General features: G+C 34.4%; 2 protein-coding genes across 3 annotated transcripts; both read left to right on the top strand.

Moving 5' to 3' along the window:
* Window positions 1-8123: 8123 nt before the first annotated feature.
* LOC113040929 (cadherin-4) lies at window positions 8124-12972 on the top strand. 2 transcript variants are annotated; one of them, XM_026199141.1, is made up of 10 exons: window positions 8124-8269; window positions 9030-9152; window positions 9292-9438; window positions 9520-9643; window positions 9740-9918; window positions 10831-10962; window positions 11271-11490; window positions 11590-11802; window positions 12173-12307; window positions 12520-12972. In XM_026199141.1, the coding sequence occupies exons 1-9, from the start codon at window positions 8237-8239 to the stop codon at window positions 12292-12294; spliced, it is 1293 nt and encodes a 430-aa protein (XP_026054926.1). In that variant the 5' UTR covers window positions 8124-8236; the 3' UTR covers window positions 12295-12307; window positions 12520-12972. The 2 variants fall into 2 exon arrangements, with proteins under 2 accessions (XP_026054926.1, XP_026054925.1); XM_026199140.1 differs by having other exon boundaries at window positions 8126-8269; window positions 12432-12971.
* A 1213-nt stretch (window positions 12973-14185) lies between these two features.
* rhoac (ras homolog gene family, member Ac) lies at window positions 14186-18347 on the top strand. Its single transcript, XM_026199142.1, has 5 exons — window positions 14186-14334; window positions 15532-15687; window positions 16098-16218; window positions 17057-17187; window positions 17899-18347. Exons 2-5 carry the CDS (start codon window positions 15532-15534, stop codon window positions 18070-18072), a joined length of 582 nt encoding a protein of 193 aa, XP_026054927.1. The 5' UTR covers window positions 14186-14334; the 3' UTR covers window positions 18073-18347.
* The last annotated feature ends 1591 nt before the right edge of the window (window positions 18348-19938 follow it).

The following is a 19938-nucleotide window of genomic DNA, read 5'->3' as shown; positions in this document are numbered from 1 at the left end:
TGCCCACCCCATCTATTTTGTATCTGTACCTGTGAATTCTTATTGCAATTACTGAATAATATGAATTTGGTTTTACTTAAGTTTATTGATAATTTGTTTCTATCAAACCACATTTTCATTTTGCACATTTCAGAAGTAATCCTCCCCAGTAGTTCATGCAAATCTCCCCCAGAACAGAAAATACTAGTGTCATCAACAAATAATACTATTTTTAATGTTTTTGAAATGTTGCATATATCATTGATATAAAGTAAAAACTGTTTTGGACCTAATACTGACCCCTGGGGGATGCCACAAACAATGTCCAAGCGTGATGATGAATATTCACCCAACTTCACAAATTGTTTTCTGTTGCTTAAATAACTTCTCACTCAGTGCAATACTAACCCCCTAATCCCATACCGTTCCAGTTTATTGATTAATGTTTCATGATTGATTGTGTCAAAAGCTTTTTTGAGATCTATGAATATTCCAACTGAATGCAGTCTTTGGTGTATTGCCTCTGTGATCACCTGAACGGATTCAATTAGTGCCAGTGATGTTGAACTGTTTGCTCTAAATCCATATTGACTGTCAGAAAGTAATTTGTATTTGTTTATAAAATTTTCTAATCGGTTATTGAATAGTTTTTCTAGTATTTTTGAAAATTGTGAAAGTAAAGAAACAGGCCTGTAATTTGTGAAGTGGTGTCTTTCCCCAGTTTTATACAAAGGTACAACTTTTGCTATTTTCATTTTATTATGAAATTTACCGGTTTGGAATGATAAATTACAGATGTATGTAAGTGGTTTTGAAATCCCATCAATGACCTTTTTTACAACTTTCATATCAATTTCATTTAAATCGGTAGATGTGTTACCTTTAAAGTTATTTACAATACGTATTATTTCTTTTTCTTCGACTGCTGTAAGAAACATTGAGCAAGGATTTTTTAATGAGATTATCCTCCCAATCCACGGATGACAGTGAATCAGGATTTTTTTCTGCTAAACTTGGTCCAACATTTACAAAAAAATTATTAAAACTGTTTACCACATCATCCATATTATCTTTTTTCATATTGTTATCAATAAAATATTGAGGGTAGCTCTTTTGTTTCAAACCATTTTTAATAATGCTGTTCAATATGTTCCATGTTCCTTTAATATTGTTTTTATTATTATCTAATATTTTACTATAGTAATCTTTCCTACATGCCCTTATAATATTGGTTAACTTATTCTTATATTTTTTGTATTTATTTTCTGCTTCTTTAGTCCTTCGTTTTATGAATTCTCTATATAGTGTATTTTTCTTTTTACAGGCCTTTTTAATCCCTTTGTGAGCCATGGTTAATCTTTGTATTTTTGTTTTCTGTAGTACTGTCTTATTGGACAATTTTATCATATAATGACGTGAATATACTTAGAAAAGTTTCATATGCACTATCTTTCATTATATACCTTTTCCCAATTTAGTGCCAGTAGATTGTTCTTAAATGCAGTTGTAGTTTCCGCTGTCCTCACTCGTCTGTATTTTAGTTTTTCTTCTGGCTTGAGAAAAACTGGTAGGTGGTCACTGCTGTCGTTAATTAATAGTCCACTCACTGTATTATTGTCAATATCATTAGTGAATATGTTATCAATTAAAGTAGCACAATGGGATGTGATTCTACTCGGTCTGGTAATTTTGGGGTATAAACTCATGCTGTACATTGTATTAATAAATTCATCAAACATTTTGTGCTTATTTGGATTAAGCATGTCAATATTTAAATCACAACAGATAAATACAACTTTTTGATTAGTTTTTGAAAACATTTCCTCTATCCAGTTATTGAATGCTTCGATACTAGAGCCTGGTGCTCTGTTTATACAGCTGATTGTTACATTTTTACTTTTTTCTTCATATATTTCAATTGTTATACATTCTAATAAGTTATCAATCACAGTTGTCATTTTTTCCACTACTTTATAATTTAACATTTTATCTACATACATACATTCTTTATTAATTACTAATGGGTTCTCAACATTTTCACTTTAAAATAGGCCTAATGTTTCAGGTTCAAAATAAGTCCTGCAGAATTATTTGATAATTCTTTATTAATTACAAATTGGATACCTGTATTTTCACTTTTCCTCAGGCTTTGCCTTGCATAAAGAAATTGAATTAATGGCAATGTGGTATATGCTGATGAGACACACATACAGTACTGTATATAAAATATAAAAACTAAGGTAAGTTATCACAAGGCACTGGAGTCCTATTGGTAGCTGATTTATTACAAAACACACTCACAAAACAATTTACTACATAAGCAAAACCTCTAAAATGTATTGCATTTATTAATATTGTATTTTCATACTACTACTACTACTGCTAATAACATTTATATGAAAGGGTCACAATTCAATGTAATTGTGTAAAACTGTTCATTAATAGCTACTTCATAGTTGTTTTTCTTGAACCCTAACTAGTAGATAATTAATAGTAGTTCTTCAGGAGGTATGGCAGAATACATTAGTTACTGATTAGCTAACTGTTACTTAACACAATCATACAATTATATTACATACTGATTAGTTAACACATCTTCCTTAGTAGTTAACAGTAGTGAGTTAAGTGTTAATGAATAATCACCTGTTAGTTCTTTAATAATTCCTTATTAGTTATGTAGTAAGTAAGAAACAGTATTCTAAAGTGTTACCGAAAATGTTTGTTATGTCGAGATAATGAGAAAATTAATTTGTTATAATGAGAAAACAAGAAACTAAAAATAATAATGCATGGCCGCTTAGAACTTCTGTACATTATTGGGGGTCGCTTAAACCCACGTACATGGAGAACGATTGCGGTGAAACATAGTGGGTGTGGTCAACCTGTGACTTGATTCAAGAGTGACCAATAGAAAAAGGCCCTTCATCCTGCACTCACAAGCAATTTTCAGTGTTAGATTCACAAAAAAGTTGTCAGAAAAGAAAGCAACATTTGGGCATTTCGTAATGAAAAGTGTTTATAGTGTACAAAGAAAATAAGATTTTTCAAGATTTTTTTTACAATCTTTTAATTTTTAATTACAAAATAATGGATGTTTGATTGAATAAAATAGACATAAAAGAAACTCCATACAAACACAGGGCTAATTGGAACACTATAACATTTAAACATAACAAAATGTACAAAGTTGTGCATTATTTCCTTGTCATATCATCTCAAGAGAATCTTTTGAAGATATTGCTGAACATTTAACCATTGCAAAAATACATTTTGACTGAAGTAAATTTGTCTAGGTTTTTAGTGTTTATTTATCTGTTTCATTTGTTTTTATGGACATGTTTCATATGTTAACCTGTGTAAACAAAGAAATTAAAACTTAAAAATTAGTAGTGAAATTTGACAGTTGTACTATAAAATAAAAAGCTTATTTTTCTTAAATACTTTACTTACGTCATATTATACTTTTAAGATTAAAGTAATGTGTTTATATATATATATATATATATATATATATATATATTTATATATATATATATATATATATATATATATATAGGTGGGTTGTGAAATAGATTATATATTTGTCTAGGTTAAAAATCAGACTACACTGGCCTCTTGTGTTGAGCAGGTGACATGACACTTGTGTATGTGACGAAATCATGGTGTGACGTCTTGTGTTTCCAGTCGGGAGATAATAAATGTGAGTGTCTCGTGTTAAATAAGGACACCACCTATTTAACAGGAAATGGAAATCGGTAAAAATATGTTAACAGCCAAGACAAAACAACTGATTTACAACGTTTACAGCGTAATTCCAATTCCAACTTAAAGGACTGACATTGGTATTTACTGTAGATTAAACCATGCATGTCAGATATGGAATAAAAAGTTTGTTGTGTAGTTTATTGCTTAATCATATTCATTAGGCTACTCTGATTTAAATAATCTGTGTTTAGCACGTTGAGGCCCTATTGGGACCCTTACATGGTCTGAAGACACAGAATGCATTATTGCGAGCAGTAGAATGAACTTGAGTGTTTTTCTGTCATGCGTGAGACATTACAAATAGTCAAACAAGTCTGTCTAGCACATATTTACATAATGGAATGCAAAAAATGTGTTTGGTTATGTGCAGAGGCGAACCAAGACGAAGTATGGCCCCAGGCAAAATTAATAGATGAGGCCCTTCTAAACGATTATTTTGTTACTATATCTTTGTAGCTAGATATATATTTATACAACAGACACATAAAATAGAACATAAATAAAAAAAAATTAAATAAACTGCTTGTTCTTTAACAAAATATCCGTTTTCATCTATATGGCAGAAGATAAAATACTGAACAAATGCAGTCTTGAAGATTCTTAGCTGCAGCAAATGCTGTCACTATGTCCTCCATATCCAAGTTAGTGCCAGTGCTGACAGCCTCTCTTGGTTCATTGTTGACCTAAGGTATGTTTTATCAGCTCTACTAGTGTTATTAGTTGAAAACTAATTATGTTAACTCAATGTAGTAGAGCTTAATAAATAATGTCAACTAAGTAAATGTAATGATATTTATTTATATTGATTTGTAGGATCCACACTGGCAGCAAGTCACAGTACCCAGGGATGCAAATAATCATGGATGAATTGAGGCATTGGTGGAAGTGTCCCCAAGAAACATTTATGGTGTTGACTGATCACGGGAACCTATGTATCTGTATGAAGCCTAAAGACTTCCCTGTCAGCGATGTCAATATTGGAATAGATGGTGATGGACCTCTGTAAGTTTTCTCCGGCAGGGATGGATACCATGGTGGTCCAAAGCAGGTCTCCTCTGGCTCTGACCCAGTGTCGCGTATTCAAACTGGATAGGTGGCAGGGAGTATTGGGTTTAGGTTGGTCTTCAAACTGGGCTGAAAATTCATGCTCTCACCAACGGAGATGATGTTCATTAAGCCCCAAATGTTCAGTTAGGTCAGGGCACTCGTCCATCGGTGCAAGCTGAGGACTGACTGCTGAAGAGATGGAGAATCCTGGTCATGATGGAGTGGTTAGCTTGAGTGGAACTCTCTATTCTGGGTAAAGTTCCTCTGACCCCTGATGAGGAGTTACATTCTCTTGCTTCATCTGCAGCAACAAGAGCATGATCTCTGGCAGCTGTTTTACTTGACATCGCAATGCACTCTTCACTCTGAGTTTGTCTGATGTACCTTCTCACTGGTCAATGAGAAGACACTCTGGATTTCTTTAGTGAAATCTTTAGCTGCAGCTATTTGATTTTCATTTTGATAGGTATGTGATCTAAATTCATGATGGGTTTAATGTCTAAAATGTGATTTAAAGCTCAAGTAGGCAACTGTATAGGGCTCTAGCAGAAGAAAGGTGCAAGCGAGGATTAGAAACAGAACAATAGCTGTTTGTGATGTTAGTGAACTTCTGCACAGTTTAGTGTGTGCTGCGATTATGCACTTCTGATATGTAGGGTGAGAAATAGAAAACTATGCCTGGAACTTCATTCATCTTGTCATGCAACATATGAAGAGTCAGCAAAAGAATAGACTAGAAAGCCGACTAAGACAGCACACTGACAAATGTAGTTTCCAAAGTAATAGTCTAGAAAGTTAACAAATAAAATATAAGATATACTAGAAAGATTGCTAATACAACTAACCTTAAAACTGACTACAGCATGCAAGTTATCTCTAAATAGCATTTGAATTAAGATAAATCCCTGGGTAAATAAGCAAGAAGGAAACAGTTTTATTTCTCATTTTAAACAAAAGGCATGTGAAAAACGCTGGACTATTTTCTAGGTAACTAGTTAAACACTGTCTAAAGAAACGTCACGTGTTAATGGCATTTCACTTTTAAGTGTTTTCACGTGAGCCGCAGGAAATGTCATCATGCAAGTGCACATATTTATCACTGAAAAATAAACAGTGTGACTTAAAAGTCATAAAAGAGTCATAAAAGAACGTCATAGTAAAGCCGTAATCACTCACTTACTCACTTGGAGTTATTGGCTGTTTCTGACCTGTCATAAATCTGACTACATTTCTTCAGTAGCTTCGTCTGGCTCTTAAAAAACTCAAACACTTGAAAATTGGGGCTGTGTGAATGTTTCTTTGTGGAACAGAAAGACTCTCTTATTAGAATAAGATAAGAACTGAATAAGATAAGAGACATAAGGACTCTGACTCTCCAGTTATCACTGTTATCTAACTAATAAATATGACTTTTTTCTCAATAACTCCTAATTTACTGCTTATTAATAGTTAGTAAGATAGTTTGGGTGTGTGGTGGAATTTAGGGGTCTAAAATATTACCATGCAGAATAAGGCATTAATAAGCTTTATAATTCATAAAAAGCCAATGTGGTAGTAATATGCATGCTAATTAATTGTGAGAATTAGTTATTAAAATTTTACCTTATTTATTTATTGAATTTTTACAGTGTCAAATCAAGCTTCCATATATTTGATGTGCATTGACTAGATTCACAAAACATTTTTATGTTATCGTGTATATTTTTACTAATAACTGCTTTGTAATTTTTGTCTGCACAATATTAATAGCAATCGTTACATGTGTTAGCATTGGCAAACTTTTGTAGTGTTATTTTAAGAGAACTGTTTTCAACAAGTCAAAACAACAGCGGAATGTAAGCTACTAACCTGATCGTGAGACACGTGTCTTCCTTCATTCACTATTTCTTTCTTTCTTTGTTGATTTATTAGTATTATTATTGTTCTTGTTCTTGTTGAGTGCCTTGAGCCACCAGATTTTAGCTAGAGAGCCAAATGTACAGTATTATACTGCCACATCTGTTATTAAATCTTTAAATGAATATGATCAATGATGGACAATTCTCAAAGAGGGATGAACATAAAGCGAACCTGTGTAACATCTGTATCCTTTGTAACTGTAGCTTTTGTAATCAGACCATCAAACTAAAAATAAAAAATAAATTAAAAACAGAATTATGCTCAGTATTTTTTAAATTACGCATTTTTTTGACTTAGGCATGTGTTTTCATTGTATTTTTATTCCATACGCCAATAACTTACACTATATCTATTCTTTTTATATTCTATCTGTTTCTTTTTATTTATTATATAATAATAAAAAAACTTGCTACATGTACTGTATTGGACTAACTCATACTTGTCATTCCACTTACATATTTTGATATAATTTGCATATTTTGATTACTTCTGTTGTCCTCATTTGACTGTAAATTAAAACTCTTCAATGAAACAATGAAAGTCCACTTTAGGTGAAAAGTCAAAGTCTTTTCAAAAAGTCAAAGACATCTGATCATTTGATCATCTCCTTTGACTACAGTAAATGCCCTTTTCTTTTCACAGAAGGCCTCTGATCTGACACTATATTTGGAAAACAATATCTTATCACAAATGGAAAAATGCTGGTGTTATCTTAGTTGCATGTTGATGTTCGATTTAACAGATTAAAAAACAATGGCATTTCTATTTGTTTTTCACTTGGCACAATTCAAATGAAATCCTCCATGCAGATGAAAGAATATTACTCTGGAAATACTGATAAGTGCTTACCTGAAAACATGAAAACCAGTGGTCAATGGCGCTACATTAAACACATTATGGAGAGGCCTATACTGCATATGTTCATATGGCACAGTCACAGTACATCAAGATTATTAACTGAGAGTGCCACCTTCATGCAGTATGTTGTGTTTAGTCAGGAATGGGAAGTGGGGTTTGTTTGCTTAGAAGGATATTAATAGATTCATAAAAAATCTGACCTATGAACGCTATGCTTTAGGACAACAGAAGCTAAAATCATTCCAAAGAAATAAAGCAATAAACACACTGCTAACAGGTAAACACTCTCTGAACCGAAGGCCTTTCTATTAGGAATCTATGTACAAGGTCATGCATAAATCATTCATTTTAACATTTGAAATGTGCTTATTTTCGATTTAATTGACACCAGAACCTGTTTTAATAGCCTCTCGTTCTTTTCTTCTTGTTTTGTGTTCTGTTTAAGAATGTCTGGACTCTTGCCAGACTCCTTCATGCATTGTTCCTTAGAAAGCCCATTAGACAATAGGCAGCTATAGCTGTTAAAAATTAATCTGATTCAGTGGGTTTCCAGAGAAATGTTTTCAAATCGTCCTCCTCTGGCTCTATTTAAAGGATCGACACAGTCACACGCAGATTAGAGCACGGCTAAAGCAAGAGAGAAGCAAAGATCCTGAATCTGAGCGAACGGTCCCTCTCACTGCTTAAAATGAAGACTGTGGTGATTGTTTTCCTTGTTGCGGTAAGTAACCGAATGGATTTTATTTATTCATTTTTATCAGTTTAATTATAAAGTTTTCAATTTCATCAATTTTGTGTTGCACGTTATTTTAAGGTGTCCTTCTTACACTGCAATTATACAGTTGCAAGTATTGAGTGATATTAATCAATACCATGTGTTTTCTTAGGATTTGGGTTTGGTTTAGGGTTAGTTGCTTGCACTTACTTCTAATTAATTAGATATAACATGTAATAGTGACACTGTAAAAATCACTACTTCTGACTAGTTTTATTATGTTTTATTTTTATTTTTCTTTGTGTGCGTGTGCGTGTTTGCTATATTCCACTTTTTCCACTTTTTGTTATAAACTGGAAATAATAAATAGTGGCAGACATTAATTCACATAAAAATACTGTAAAACAACCTTATTATTGGTTACAAGTTGCATTGGTTGCACTTTAGTTTGGGGACCAATTATTACTCTCAGCTAGTAACTATGACTATTGCCTCTATAAACTCCTTGCTGCTTTTTAATAGTTAGTAAGGTAGTTGTTAAGTTTAGGTAAAAAAAAAAAAAGGGATCTAAAATACAGTCATGCAAAATAACCCATTAATATGCGCTTTATAAGTACTAGTAATATGCACGCTGGCTAACCATGAGAGCTGGTCCTTAAAATAAAGTATTATCATTGCCTTATATCCTCCAGAACATGATAGCTAAAAGGCAATTGAGTTTCTAATGAATAAATTGCAATGTTTTGTGTAATATTTTCCTCATCAGAGTGTCTGTATTCAGACTGCAACCTCATCAAAACTAAACGTACGCAAAAAGCGAGCCTGGATTGTGGATTCCCTGACCATGGAAGAAGAGCACCCTGGGCCTTTCCCATATAAACTGGGAGATGTAGGTCATACTGAAACCTTTCCTACAGCAGAATATCACCTGATTAAATTAAAAGCAGCCTAAGTTTTTGAATGAGCATAGAATTCTGAGTGTGTTCTCAATCAAATGAATCATTTAGTATGTTTCCATCCTTTCTCAGTTAAATATTGAGAAGAAAGTTATCGAAGAGTACTCCATTCATGGACAGGGCATCGACAAAGACCCCAAAGGGATTCTCTCTGTGGACCGAAACGGGTCCGTTTACGCTCATGGAAAAGTTGACTATGAGGAGTACAAGAGACTGAGAGTAAGTCCTACAATAAGCAGTGACTCAGTTTAAAGAGTATTTTTAATAGTTAATACTGACTGTTATGTGGTTGACTTACAGATCACTCTTTCTAAAAAACACACAGTAGTTGCTGTGGTCATCGATATTCTGGATCTTAATGACCACGCTCCTGTTTTTAATCGGGATGTGTATGAAATTGCAGTAGATGAAGCAACACAACAAGGTATGACACAAATATACAGAACTGGTTTAAACCGGCTGGTTTCCAGGTGAAAGAGCAACATTTCACCTGATCCTCTTTGTGTTGTTTTACCCAAAGGTAAGCCTCTGGTCACAGTGCTGGCCACAGACAACGATCAGCCTGGCTCAGCGAACGCTCAGTTTACTCTGAGAATCGTCTCGGTGTCTCCCGCTGCCTCCAGTGCACACTTCTTCATTCAGCAGAGAACAGGAGAGCAGGCAGGGACCATATCTTTCAAGGGATACCTTGATTATGAGGTAACATGCACAGTTTCTCCTTCCTGAAGTCCTTTGTCAATGTTATACTGCAGATATAATTGATCAATTCCTGAACTTTTTCAACGTTCATTAACATCCATCCACTGACGAATAAATAGTGTTAAATGTGACAACTACAGTATAATTAATTCATTTAAAACGCACGTTTACACATACATTTGAATATATCTTGTATGAGCATGTTATTATTTCAATTCAACTGTATGATTTTTAAGATCATTCAGATTTTTTTTGTCAAAGTCAAAAATGTCAACGTTTTACAATTAATTAATAATAATTAGGTAGCTTTTTTTGGTATGTAAATTGTTTTTTTAAACAAAACTGTTTCATTGGTAATAATTATTTGAAAAACATCATAAAAAAACTAAAAAATAAAAGATCTATAATAAAATAAAAGGCCTCTAAAGACCATTGTGACTATGTGTTAAGGTCAATAAACGTTAAAACTTTAACTTTAAAACATCATTATGATATGTACACTTATTCAAGGTAAATCTATTATTATTTTTTATTTATTTTATAGTTATACCAAAATATATTATTAGAGCTTTAAAATGTAATGTTTCCTGAAACTGAAAGCAGAGAATACATTCCCAAGAACTTGACAGACATGTTTTTTCCTTTTCTTTATTCATGCAGAATCTTATTTGACATTTTGTCTTTTCTTGTTTCAGAAACTAGTTTTTAACAATGAATTATCAATCTATAAATTACCCAGTCACACGTTTGTGCTATTAAACTACTTACCACATTTAAGTATAAACCCCAGTCTCATTTAGTATTAGTTCATATTAGGAGTTTTTAGCTTTTTCGATCAAAAGGTCAAAGATCATCTGACACAGATATCGCTCAGATATAGTTTTGAACTTTTCTGTTTCTATTTCAATGCAGGAGGCCCAAAAATACACGATTCTGGTTGAAGCAAAGGATCATGGGAAGAAGATGCAGCTCTCCAGCACAAGCACAGTGATACTGAACCTCATCGACAAACACGAGCATCCGTCAGAACTCACTGGGAAAACAGTAAGTAAAGAAAGTGTAAACTGGTTTCCATCTTCAGTGCTTTCAGATGTTGCTATTTCAGTCAAGTTACTTGGTAACACTTTATTGTGATGGTGCCTTTTGACCATTCTGTTCATAATTTTATGCATCTCTTTATATCTCTCATTAGAGCATTAACAGTCAACAGTATGTTATAGGGACCATCAAAATAAAGTCAACCCACTTATTCTGCTTGAATTATTTTGATGAGGGTTACATGAGTTGAGACTGATATTGAGAGGAAACTCTAGATAACACATTAATGTTCTTTCCAATCACTGTTTATTCAGAAAGATGCTAGTAACTCGTTAGATTCGAAGATGATGAAACAAGTGGGGGTCATGGAGAGACTGCAGTCTGGACCCATGCTGGAGGCCAATAAACTGGCCATGTGTCTGTCTGAGGAGACGGCTGACATTACAGCTCTCAGCCCGGTCCTGTACAGCCCACCCTTACACTTCCAGCTGACTGGAGACGTCCAGGGGAAGTGGAGGCTTCAGTCTAACTATGGTAATAGAAATAATTCATCTCTTGATGCATTGCAACTACAAATGTACCCTTTTCCACTGTAATCCCATTTTCTGTTTCTGTTTTTGTTCTTTCTCCCAGGTCCATCTGTGAGACTGATCAAAGAGAGCTCTGTACGTGCAGGAGATCATGAAGTGACCCTGGAGATCTCTGACAGTCAGGGCCAGCAGTCAGTCCAGACCCTCTCGCTGCGTGTGTGCGACTGTGAGCTTTCCGCAGACTGCAGAGACCCAGCAAAACAGATGAACGTCTTTGCCGTTGCTATCATGATCCTCAGCATCCCGGTGCTGCTGGGTAAGAGCAGGCTTTCATGTCAGGCACAATCAGAAACAGAAATCAGAAATGTTTCTTGAGCAGCAGATCAGTATCTTAGAATGATTTCTGAAGATCATGTGACACTGAGTGATGCTGGAAATACATGATCACAGAAATAAATAACTTATTTACATATATTCATAAAGACAACTGTTTTTATATATCATAATAATATTTCACAAAATTACTGTTTTTATATATTTATAATTATATATTTTACTGTAATGTATCAAATAAATTCATCCTTGGTGAGCTTAAGAGAAATCTTATGGACATCATGACAGTGTAAGTGTCTGAAATTGTGTATCTAATAATTGTATGTGTGTGTTTGTGTGATTTAAAACATAAGGTATCCTTTGGATGCTATATTGTCAGATCAGAGCAAAGAAATGTGGAAAGCAGCAGATGAATTCAGTGGAGGATTCAAAGCAATTTCTTAGTGCGGACACGCACAGCATTGAAACATGTTGAACTTGATTGTTTGGTAAGCATTATTTTGCAGTTGTATTCATTAGAATCATCTAGCTCCATGTTATTCAGCTATGTTACCAGTATTTGTTATTTAAATATCCTTGATTTGACAATCTGATGTTTCATTTCTGATCTAGATCCAGTCACAGTTTCTGCTGCGAATGATGCTCCTTCTTAGACCCAGAGGCTCAGACTAATGTCTCTGTTATCCATGCTTTACTTCAGCTTTACGGGATGAACTCCTGGAGCCAAAGCTGGAACACAAACGCTGCCAGACTTCAGTCACGACACTGAACGTATGGTGAAAATATGAGGGACATCAGAAACTGATGTTGATGAACGCTCTATATGAAAGACTGCTTGCTTTCACGCTGTGGATTAAAAGGAAGGGCTGCTTTGGTTGCTTTAAATGTAGTTCTGCTTTATGTGCATGTTGTAAATGAATATGTAAGTGTCATATAATTATATCAGCTCACGCAAATGTGAAATCATTCATAAACAACCCTTACCTCTTTCTAAGACTGGGTCAGTGGTACTGTGTTTACTTTTTCTTACACTGATATGTTTATAGTCTTTATATGAAGGAATAGCTTTTTTACAGAGTAAGTGAGAGATTGTTAATGTTTTGGATGATTGTTTTTTTATTTATATATATATATATATATTGTTCATTGTAATTTATTTATTGTGGTCCAATAAAACGAAATAAAAAGAAACCGTTGCTTATCTGTTTAAATTAGAAACTGGTGGAAGTGGATGTTTCACTGATTTCCACCTGATGGTCCTACACTGCCCAAAAGAAAGAAAAATTACTGTCTTAGTCTTTTAAAATTTGACAGTACACGTGCACACATTCATGATGAGAATCATATCACCAGAAGACCATCGCCCATAGGGCACATTCACACTCCTTCTGAGAGATATGATTTGGCAAATCAGACAGAAACCTGTTTTTCTTTATCGTTCAGATTCTGACAGCAGGAAAAAAATATGCCACAAGAAAACACTGCCACTTTAACTAGTGTAATTGTGAGGAATGTGCAAGACACATGACTGCTGTAAGTTTATTAGCAATGCATGCATGTCTGTACTGTTTGAGATGCCTTTTGGCAGAGTTGTTAAACTAGTGTAATATAAATAATACTAAATAATATAAAAAACATTATTCACAGTAAGTTGCTTCTTCAACTGCCCTGTGGTTTTTTTTTTTAGCAAAATGCAGACAATCCAATTTAAGCTTTTATTGTAATTTAAGTTTGTGTGTATATGAAGAAGCAACATTTCTCAACAGGTCTGCTCCTTATTTTACACAAGACTATTTTAAATTCATATCATTTATGTCATTGTTTTCAAAACCGACTTGAACACTTCTACTACAGTTCTGAAATCACCATTTATTCTGTCATTATAAACATTTATTGAATAGGTAAATAAACTTCTTTGTCTTGTGTGGACTCATTTCAAAGTTAGGATTTTATTTAGGCCTATGGTAAAGACACATAAATATTATTTTAATACAGCGTAATTCAACAAATGTGCACAATTAACAATACAAAAGTTTCAGGAACACAAGTGATACTACTTACCTTGATTTTCATTCATTTATCAATTTTAGTTTTATTAACGGCAAAATTGTCACTTTTTATAAAAATGGTGAATAAATATTCACATAGCTTTCATCATTGGTACACACACACAAAAAAAAAAAATCATTTATATGTTTGTTCAGATTATCATTTTATTTATTTTTTATGTTTTGGGGAGGTCATCATTTAAGACTAAAAATCTAGGTCAAAGCAAATAGTCCAACACAAAATAAATATTGAAAGGAGGACTAGTTGCAAGTTTTTAAAGGGAATATAATTCAACAAACATAAACAAGTTAAAACCCGCTGGTTCAACCTCCTGTCGGGTGTACAGTCTGTCGGGTGTACTGTAGGGTGTTGTTTCGTGGCAGCACTGAAGATGGGCGGACTTTAAGAGCAGGCAGGAAAAGACAGGACAGTCGATACTTCCCCGGAGCACAACTAAAAGAACACGGTAAATGTTTTTAAATGTTTTGTATAAATACATAAAGTTAACGAGTGGACGATCGCGTTTGGTGAGGAGAACGAGTGCCTTTTCACTGCTTTATGGATTTCCGTTCAACGGCCTGAAACTCACTGTAAACATATACATTTAGATATTTCACACGAGTTGCATCATTTCTGCAGATGATTCATGATAGCTAGTTTAAACAAACGAGTTAAAATTGTTCTGATGTTCACGATTAAACTTATTAAGCCGAGTTGCTTTCTATGTGCTCTTGTCTTTCAGCCATTTATTTTTTTACATAACGTTAAGCTGAATTACCGAGAAAATATTAAAGCGATTAAAGAAATCCACAGTTTAAACTCTTCAGACATATGTTAAGATGGATGTTTCAGTAGATTAAAGCAAACATTATTCTTGTTTCACTTTCACGGTTTCTTTATAGCAAAGATGGTCATCGCTATAAAATGAGTAAGGGGTAAGATAAATGTTCATAGAATAATTTTGTACATTTTTTGTCTGAACGCTTTTTGTAGTATTATGTAATTGGGTGTCGACCCTTTTCGGTTTTAAGTTTATTTAAAACAGTTTCTTTCTGAGTAATTCCTGCTATCGGCTAGCAGTTCCACTTCAAAAAAAAAAAAAAAACGTGTAACATACAAGGCGAGTCTGTTTTTAGAAAATAATAAAGAAAATAAATGTTGTTTATCATGCTAGTGTATGTATTAAAGTCTATGTTAGTGTTTAATGTTGTATTATTGTGTTATTTGTGTGAATGTTGTGAATGTTTTGATGGTGGGGTGCGGTGACACAGGCCTCGCGACATGACGGCTTCTTATCGTCAATATAACGATATTTGCACGCTAGAATACACGGAGATAATCGTTAATGTTGTGTTTTACGGTTATGGCAGTTATCGTTTGATCAATATTTGTGGAAAGTTTTTTTTTTCTTTCTTTTTTAACATAGCGATACAGTGTAACTTCCGGTCAAATGATACTTCCGCAGCTGTGTTTCCGGTTTATGTTGACATGTTGAAAGGATTCACAGAACACATCTGACTTCAGCATCTATCTATCTATCTTATCTATCTATCTAGTAGCTACTCTTTTCTACGCTTTTTCTCTCCCTGGTCTCTTTGTGAAAATGCTTCAGGTCTGTAAATCAGTTTTTTTCTTATAGTTTGTCTCGTCTCTCTCCTCTCAGATGGCTGCCATTCGTAAGAAGCTGGTCATAGTGGGTGATGGAGCCTGTGGAAAGACATGTTTGCTCATTGTTTTCAGTAAAGATCAGTTTCCTGAAGTCTACGTGCCTACAGTCTTTGAGAACTATGTTGCAGACATCGAGGTCGATGGAAAACAGGTATGAAAGCGCAGTAAAACAATTTTCACTGATATGCACCAAGGAAACAATGCGTGCATTGTAATAAAGTGCAGTATTTACTTTTATAAAAATAGTTTCATATGTAAGAAGTGGAACTGTGCTTTGGGTGACGATAAACAAATCTTTAACACACATTTTCTACTGATTGACGTGAATTGATTAAACTTCCCAACTTAAATACTATTTCTAAAGTTTAAATTTACCATTGGAAATGTGTATCCCAAAATACGTCACCAGAAGAATATTCAGTATTTTATCCTTCCCTGTTGAATAGATGTGTTTACACTGGTGTAAGTCATACATGTACGTTCCTCTTTTCTAAGTGAGAGCACAGTTGTCGTGTTATTTGAGATGGTTTAGCACATTGACCAGTGTCTCTCTTCTTCCAGGTGGAGCTTGCCTTGTGGGACACAGCTGGACAGGAGGACTATGATCGGTTAAGACCACTCTCGTACCCCGACACAGATGTCATTCTTATGTGCTTTTCTGTTGACAGTCCTGATAGCTTGGGTGAGGCTTCCCCGTAAACAGTCAGATCTGTTTTCTGAATGCATGCTATTGATCTTTTTGTGAAAGATTCACCCATGCACATTTTCTTGTTTGTTTTTTTATGTTTTACCTCATAATTTATAATCAAAATACTATAACTCAATTTTTTGGTGAAATAATAATAATAATAATTTAGTCTACTTAACTCCGCTAATGCAAGATTTCTTTCATGAGCCCACTTCCCAAAATCCAGTCAACCACTGATGGATTCATCGATTCCCCTATTTATTTATACTCTTCTTCTATGATAATTCATAACACATGCACATCACAGTTATAAAAGATCTGTCAATATTTAAGTTTCATCTCAATTTTCAAGTCAACGTGAAATTAAAATCCTCTCAGTCTGTTTTCTTATATGTTACTATTTTATAATCGTTTTGTTTTATCACCATCTTGAGTGTGTTTCTCATAGAGGTAAAACCAGTCAGCTAAGAAGAAATACCATTTTTGAATGAACCGATTCACAAAACCTTCACTTGTGGTCTAAGTAAATGATTTCACATCAAAGTTAAAGATGCAGCAGTTTAGCTACCAACCAGAAATGTGTTTTCAAGAATGATCAGGTTTTCATCTGGTCTTTACATCAAAGCCTAAACAGACATGCACACTGAAACTGTACAAAGCTGAGGTTACAGATGCTCAGTTTCAGTTTTTACTAACACTCTAAAACAAAAATATATATTTACCAATTAACTCAGTTTAAACTATATAAGATAATTAACTGTTAAGCCATTAAATACAAATGATTTGAAATATGGTTAATACAATTACCACTCTCTCCTTTAATCCATCACAGAGAACATTCCAGAAAAGTGGACACCAGAGGTGAAGCATTTCTGTCCAAATGTTCCCATCATCCTCGTTGGAAACAAAAAGGATCTCCGAAATGATGAGCACACACGGAGGGAACTTGCCAAAATGAAACAGGCAGGGCCTTTTTACTTATTCAGATTTATGATTCTTAAAGGAAAAGGCCAACCAACAATGAACATTAGCTGACAATGTCCTCACCCTTCAGGCCATCAAAGATGAGATGAGTTTGCTTCTTCATCAGAACAGATTTGGAGGAATTTAACATTACATCACTTACTCTGCAGTGAATGGGTGCCACTCGTTAGTTCTTGATTCTGACGCACCCATTCACTCCAGAGGACACATTAATGAGCAAGAGATGTGATGCTAAATTTCTCTAAATCTGTTTGATAAACAAACAGCCAAATGCATCTTGGATGGCCTCAGGATGAATAAACTGTAGCTAATTTAAATTTTTTAGGTGGATTGTTCCTTTAAATGCTGCAAAATGCCCAAGCTGCTTGTTTCCATTTAAGTGGATGGGAATTTATACTGTCAAACTCCAGTCAGTTGATCAGCCTTTAACCTATGTTGTTTATAACAAAGAAAGTTATTTTATGATATTTGGAGGTATTTTTTAGTTCTGGACAGTATAAATAACATCCATTTTCACTGTAAGCTTGGGTAATTGTTTTGTCTTTTTAATGGAATATCAAAAAAAATGTGATGAATCAATTTGCATAGTCCTATATAAATGAAAATGTTCTTGTTTTAGGTGAAGTATCCCTTTGATACTGGGAGTCATTAGACATGCTTGTGATATCTTTGAAATACTTCTTCACTCAGGAGCCTGTGAAGCCAGAGGAGGGGCGAGACATGGCCAACCGAATCAACGCCTTTGGTTATTTAGAATGCTCAGCCAAGACCAAAGACGGCGTGAGAGAGGTGTTTGAGATGGCCACCAGGGCGGCGCTGCAGGCCAGGAAACGGGGCAAAAAGACGGGCTGCCTGCTGTTATAGAAACCTGTAGAAGAGAGGATGTCAGTTAACAGCCCAGGAGACTTCAGAGCAGGGAGGGAGGGAGGGATGATGGGACGAGCCTAGCATTCATGTCCTAGTACAGTCAGCGTACCGCACTGATACTGGGACATCATGTCAGACAAACCACAAGAGACCAACGGAAAGACTTCAGGAACAAGATGACATCATTTCCTTGTCATCACAACGTTTGGACTTAAGAGTTTTCTGGTCACATCAAGCAAAAAAAAAAAAAAAGATAAAATTTCAAAACTGACTATATACCTAGGATATATGATGTTATTCTTCTCCTCCCACTCTTTAGTCCCAAACTAAAAAGGTCTTTAATAAGCGTCCTGCCTTCTGCGCCAGTTTCCTGCATTGGACAGACTGTATGTATGTTTCTATGTGTAAGAATATGAATGTTTGTGTCAAATGAGCGCATGACCGTCTCCAGGTCGCCATCTCTTCTTTGTATACGCGTGTATCTGGCCGGCTTAAAGCACACCCTGAACATTGAAGTGGGCGGTATTGCGTTTAATCTCCCACTTCAGGCTTTTTCCTTTTTTATAGCTGATGTCTCAAAGGATTCTGGGCTGTACATTAGGGATCTAAACCATTTAGTGCAACTGATTTATTTAAAGCATACAGTTTTTTTTTTTTTTTTTTTTTTTTTAATCATTTGCATTTAGAAATAAAATGTAACGAAAATCAGATTTGAAAAGTCTTTTTTCATTCAATCAAATTCCTTGTTTCCAAAAGGACAACACTTAAACCTGCACCGGTTACTGTACACTATAAAGTGAGAGAAACAGTAGTATGCTATACTGTGGTCACGTAATGTCATTATGGCTGCATAATATGCTTATACTTGCAAAAAGAGTAGTAGGTATGAATTTGCAAATGTAAGCAAAAAATACCCGGATGACCTACTATTTCCAGTAAGACTCTGGAGTGCACATCTGATGGACACCTGTCCCATGAGGCCACGGGAGAGGAGTTGGATGGCAGTGGAACTGTTGGTAGGTCACATGACAATGACAACATGATGAATGCAGTATGCCTGGATTATATTCATGCTATATAGAACATGATTACAAAGTAATAATAATAACAAATATATGTATAGCACTTTTCATACAACTGCAACTCAAAGTGCTTCACAGAGGCTAAAAAAACAATGACAATACAGTTTAGGTAATCACTTATTCAAAAGAAATACTAAATATGCGATGTTCACTGTTCATTCTGTTCCATGTGTATTGTATACTGCACATTTTGGGAAATGCATACTAAAATATTGCATAATACTCAAGAGTATATGAAAATAGGCAAATGAGAACCTGGACCACAAGACCAGTCAATTTTTTGAAATTGAGTTTTATACATCACCTGAAAGCTATATGAATAAATAAGCTTCATGATGATTTATGGTTTGTTAGGATCAGACAATATTTTGCTGAGATACAACTATTTGAAAGTCTGAAATCTGAGGGTGCAAAAAAATCAAAATATTGAGAAAATCGCCTTTGAAGTTGTCCAAATGAAGTTCTTAGCTATCCATATTACTAATAAAAATAAAACTATTTGTATATAGTTACAGTAGGTATAGTTCTTTAGGAAACATGATTCTTGACTTAATATCATGTTTTGGCATAAAAGAAAAATCGATAATTCTGACCCATGTTATTTTGGCTATGGCTACAAATAAGTGCAACTTAAGACTGGTTTTGTGGTCCAGTATCACAAATGATTTTGGTGTTATAAGCGTATACATTTATATTCAGTAGTCCCTATTTAGCACAATTTATTTGTGGTTCTTCTAATTACGTGACATAAATCAGTCGCAAACATCTCTGCAGTCTGGAC

This window comes from Carassius auratus, chromosome 23 (assembly GCF_003368295.1).
Source record: "Carassius auratus strain Wakin chromosome 23, ASM336829v1, whole genome shotgun sequence".
NCBI classification, from domain to species: Eukaryota; Metazoa; Chordata; class Actinopteri; order Cypriniformes; family Cyprinidae; genus Carassius; species Carassius auratus.
This window is presented reverse-complemented; position numbering and strand designations above follow the sequence as displayed.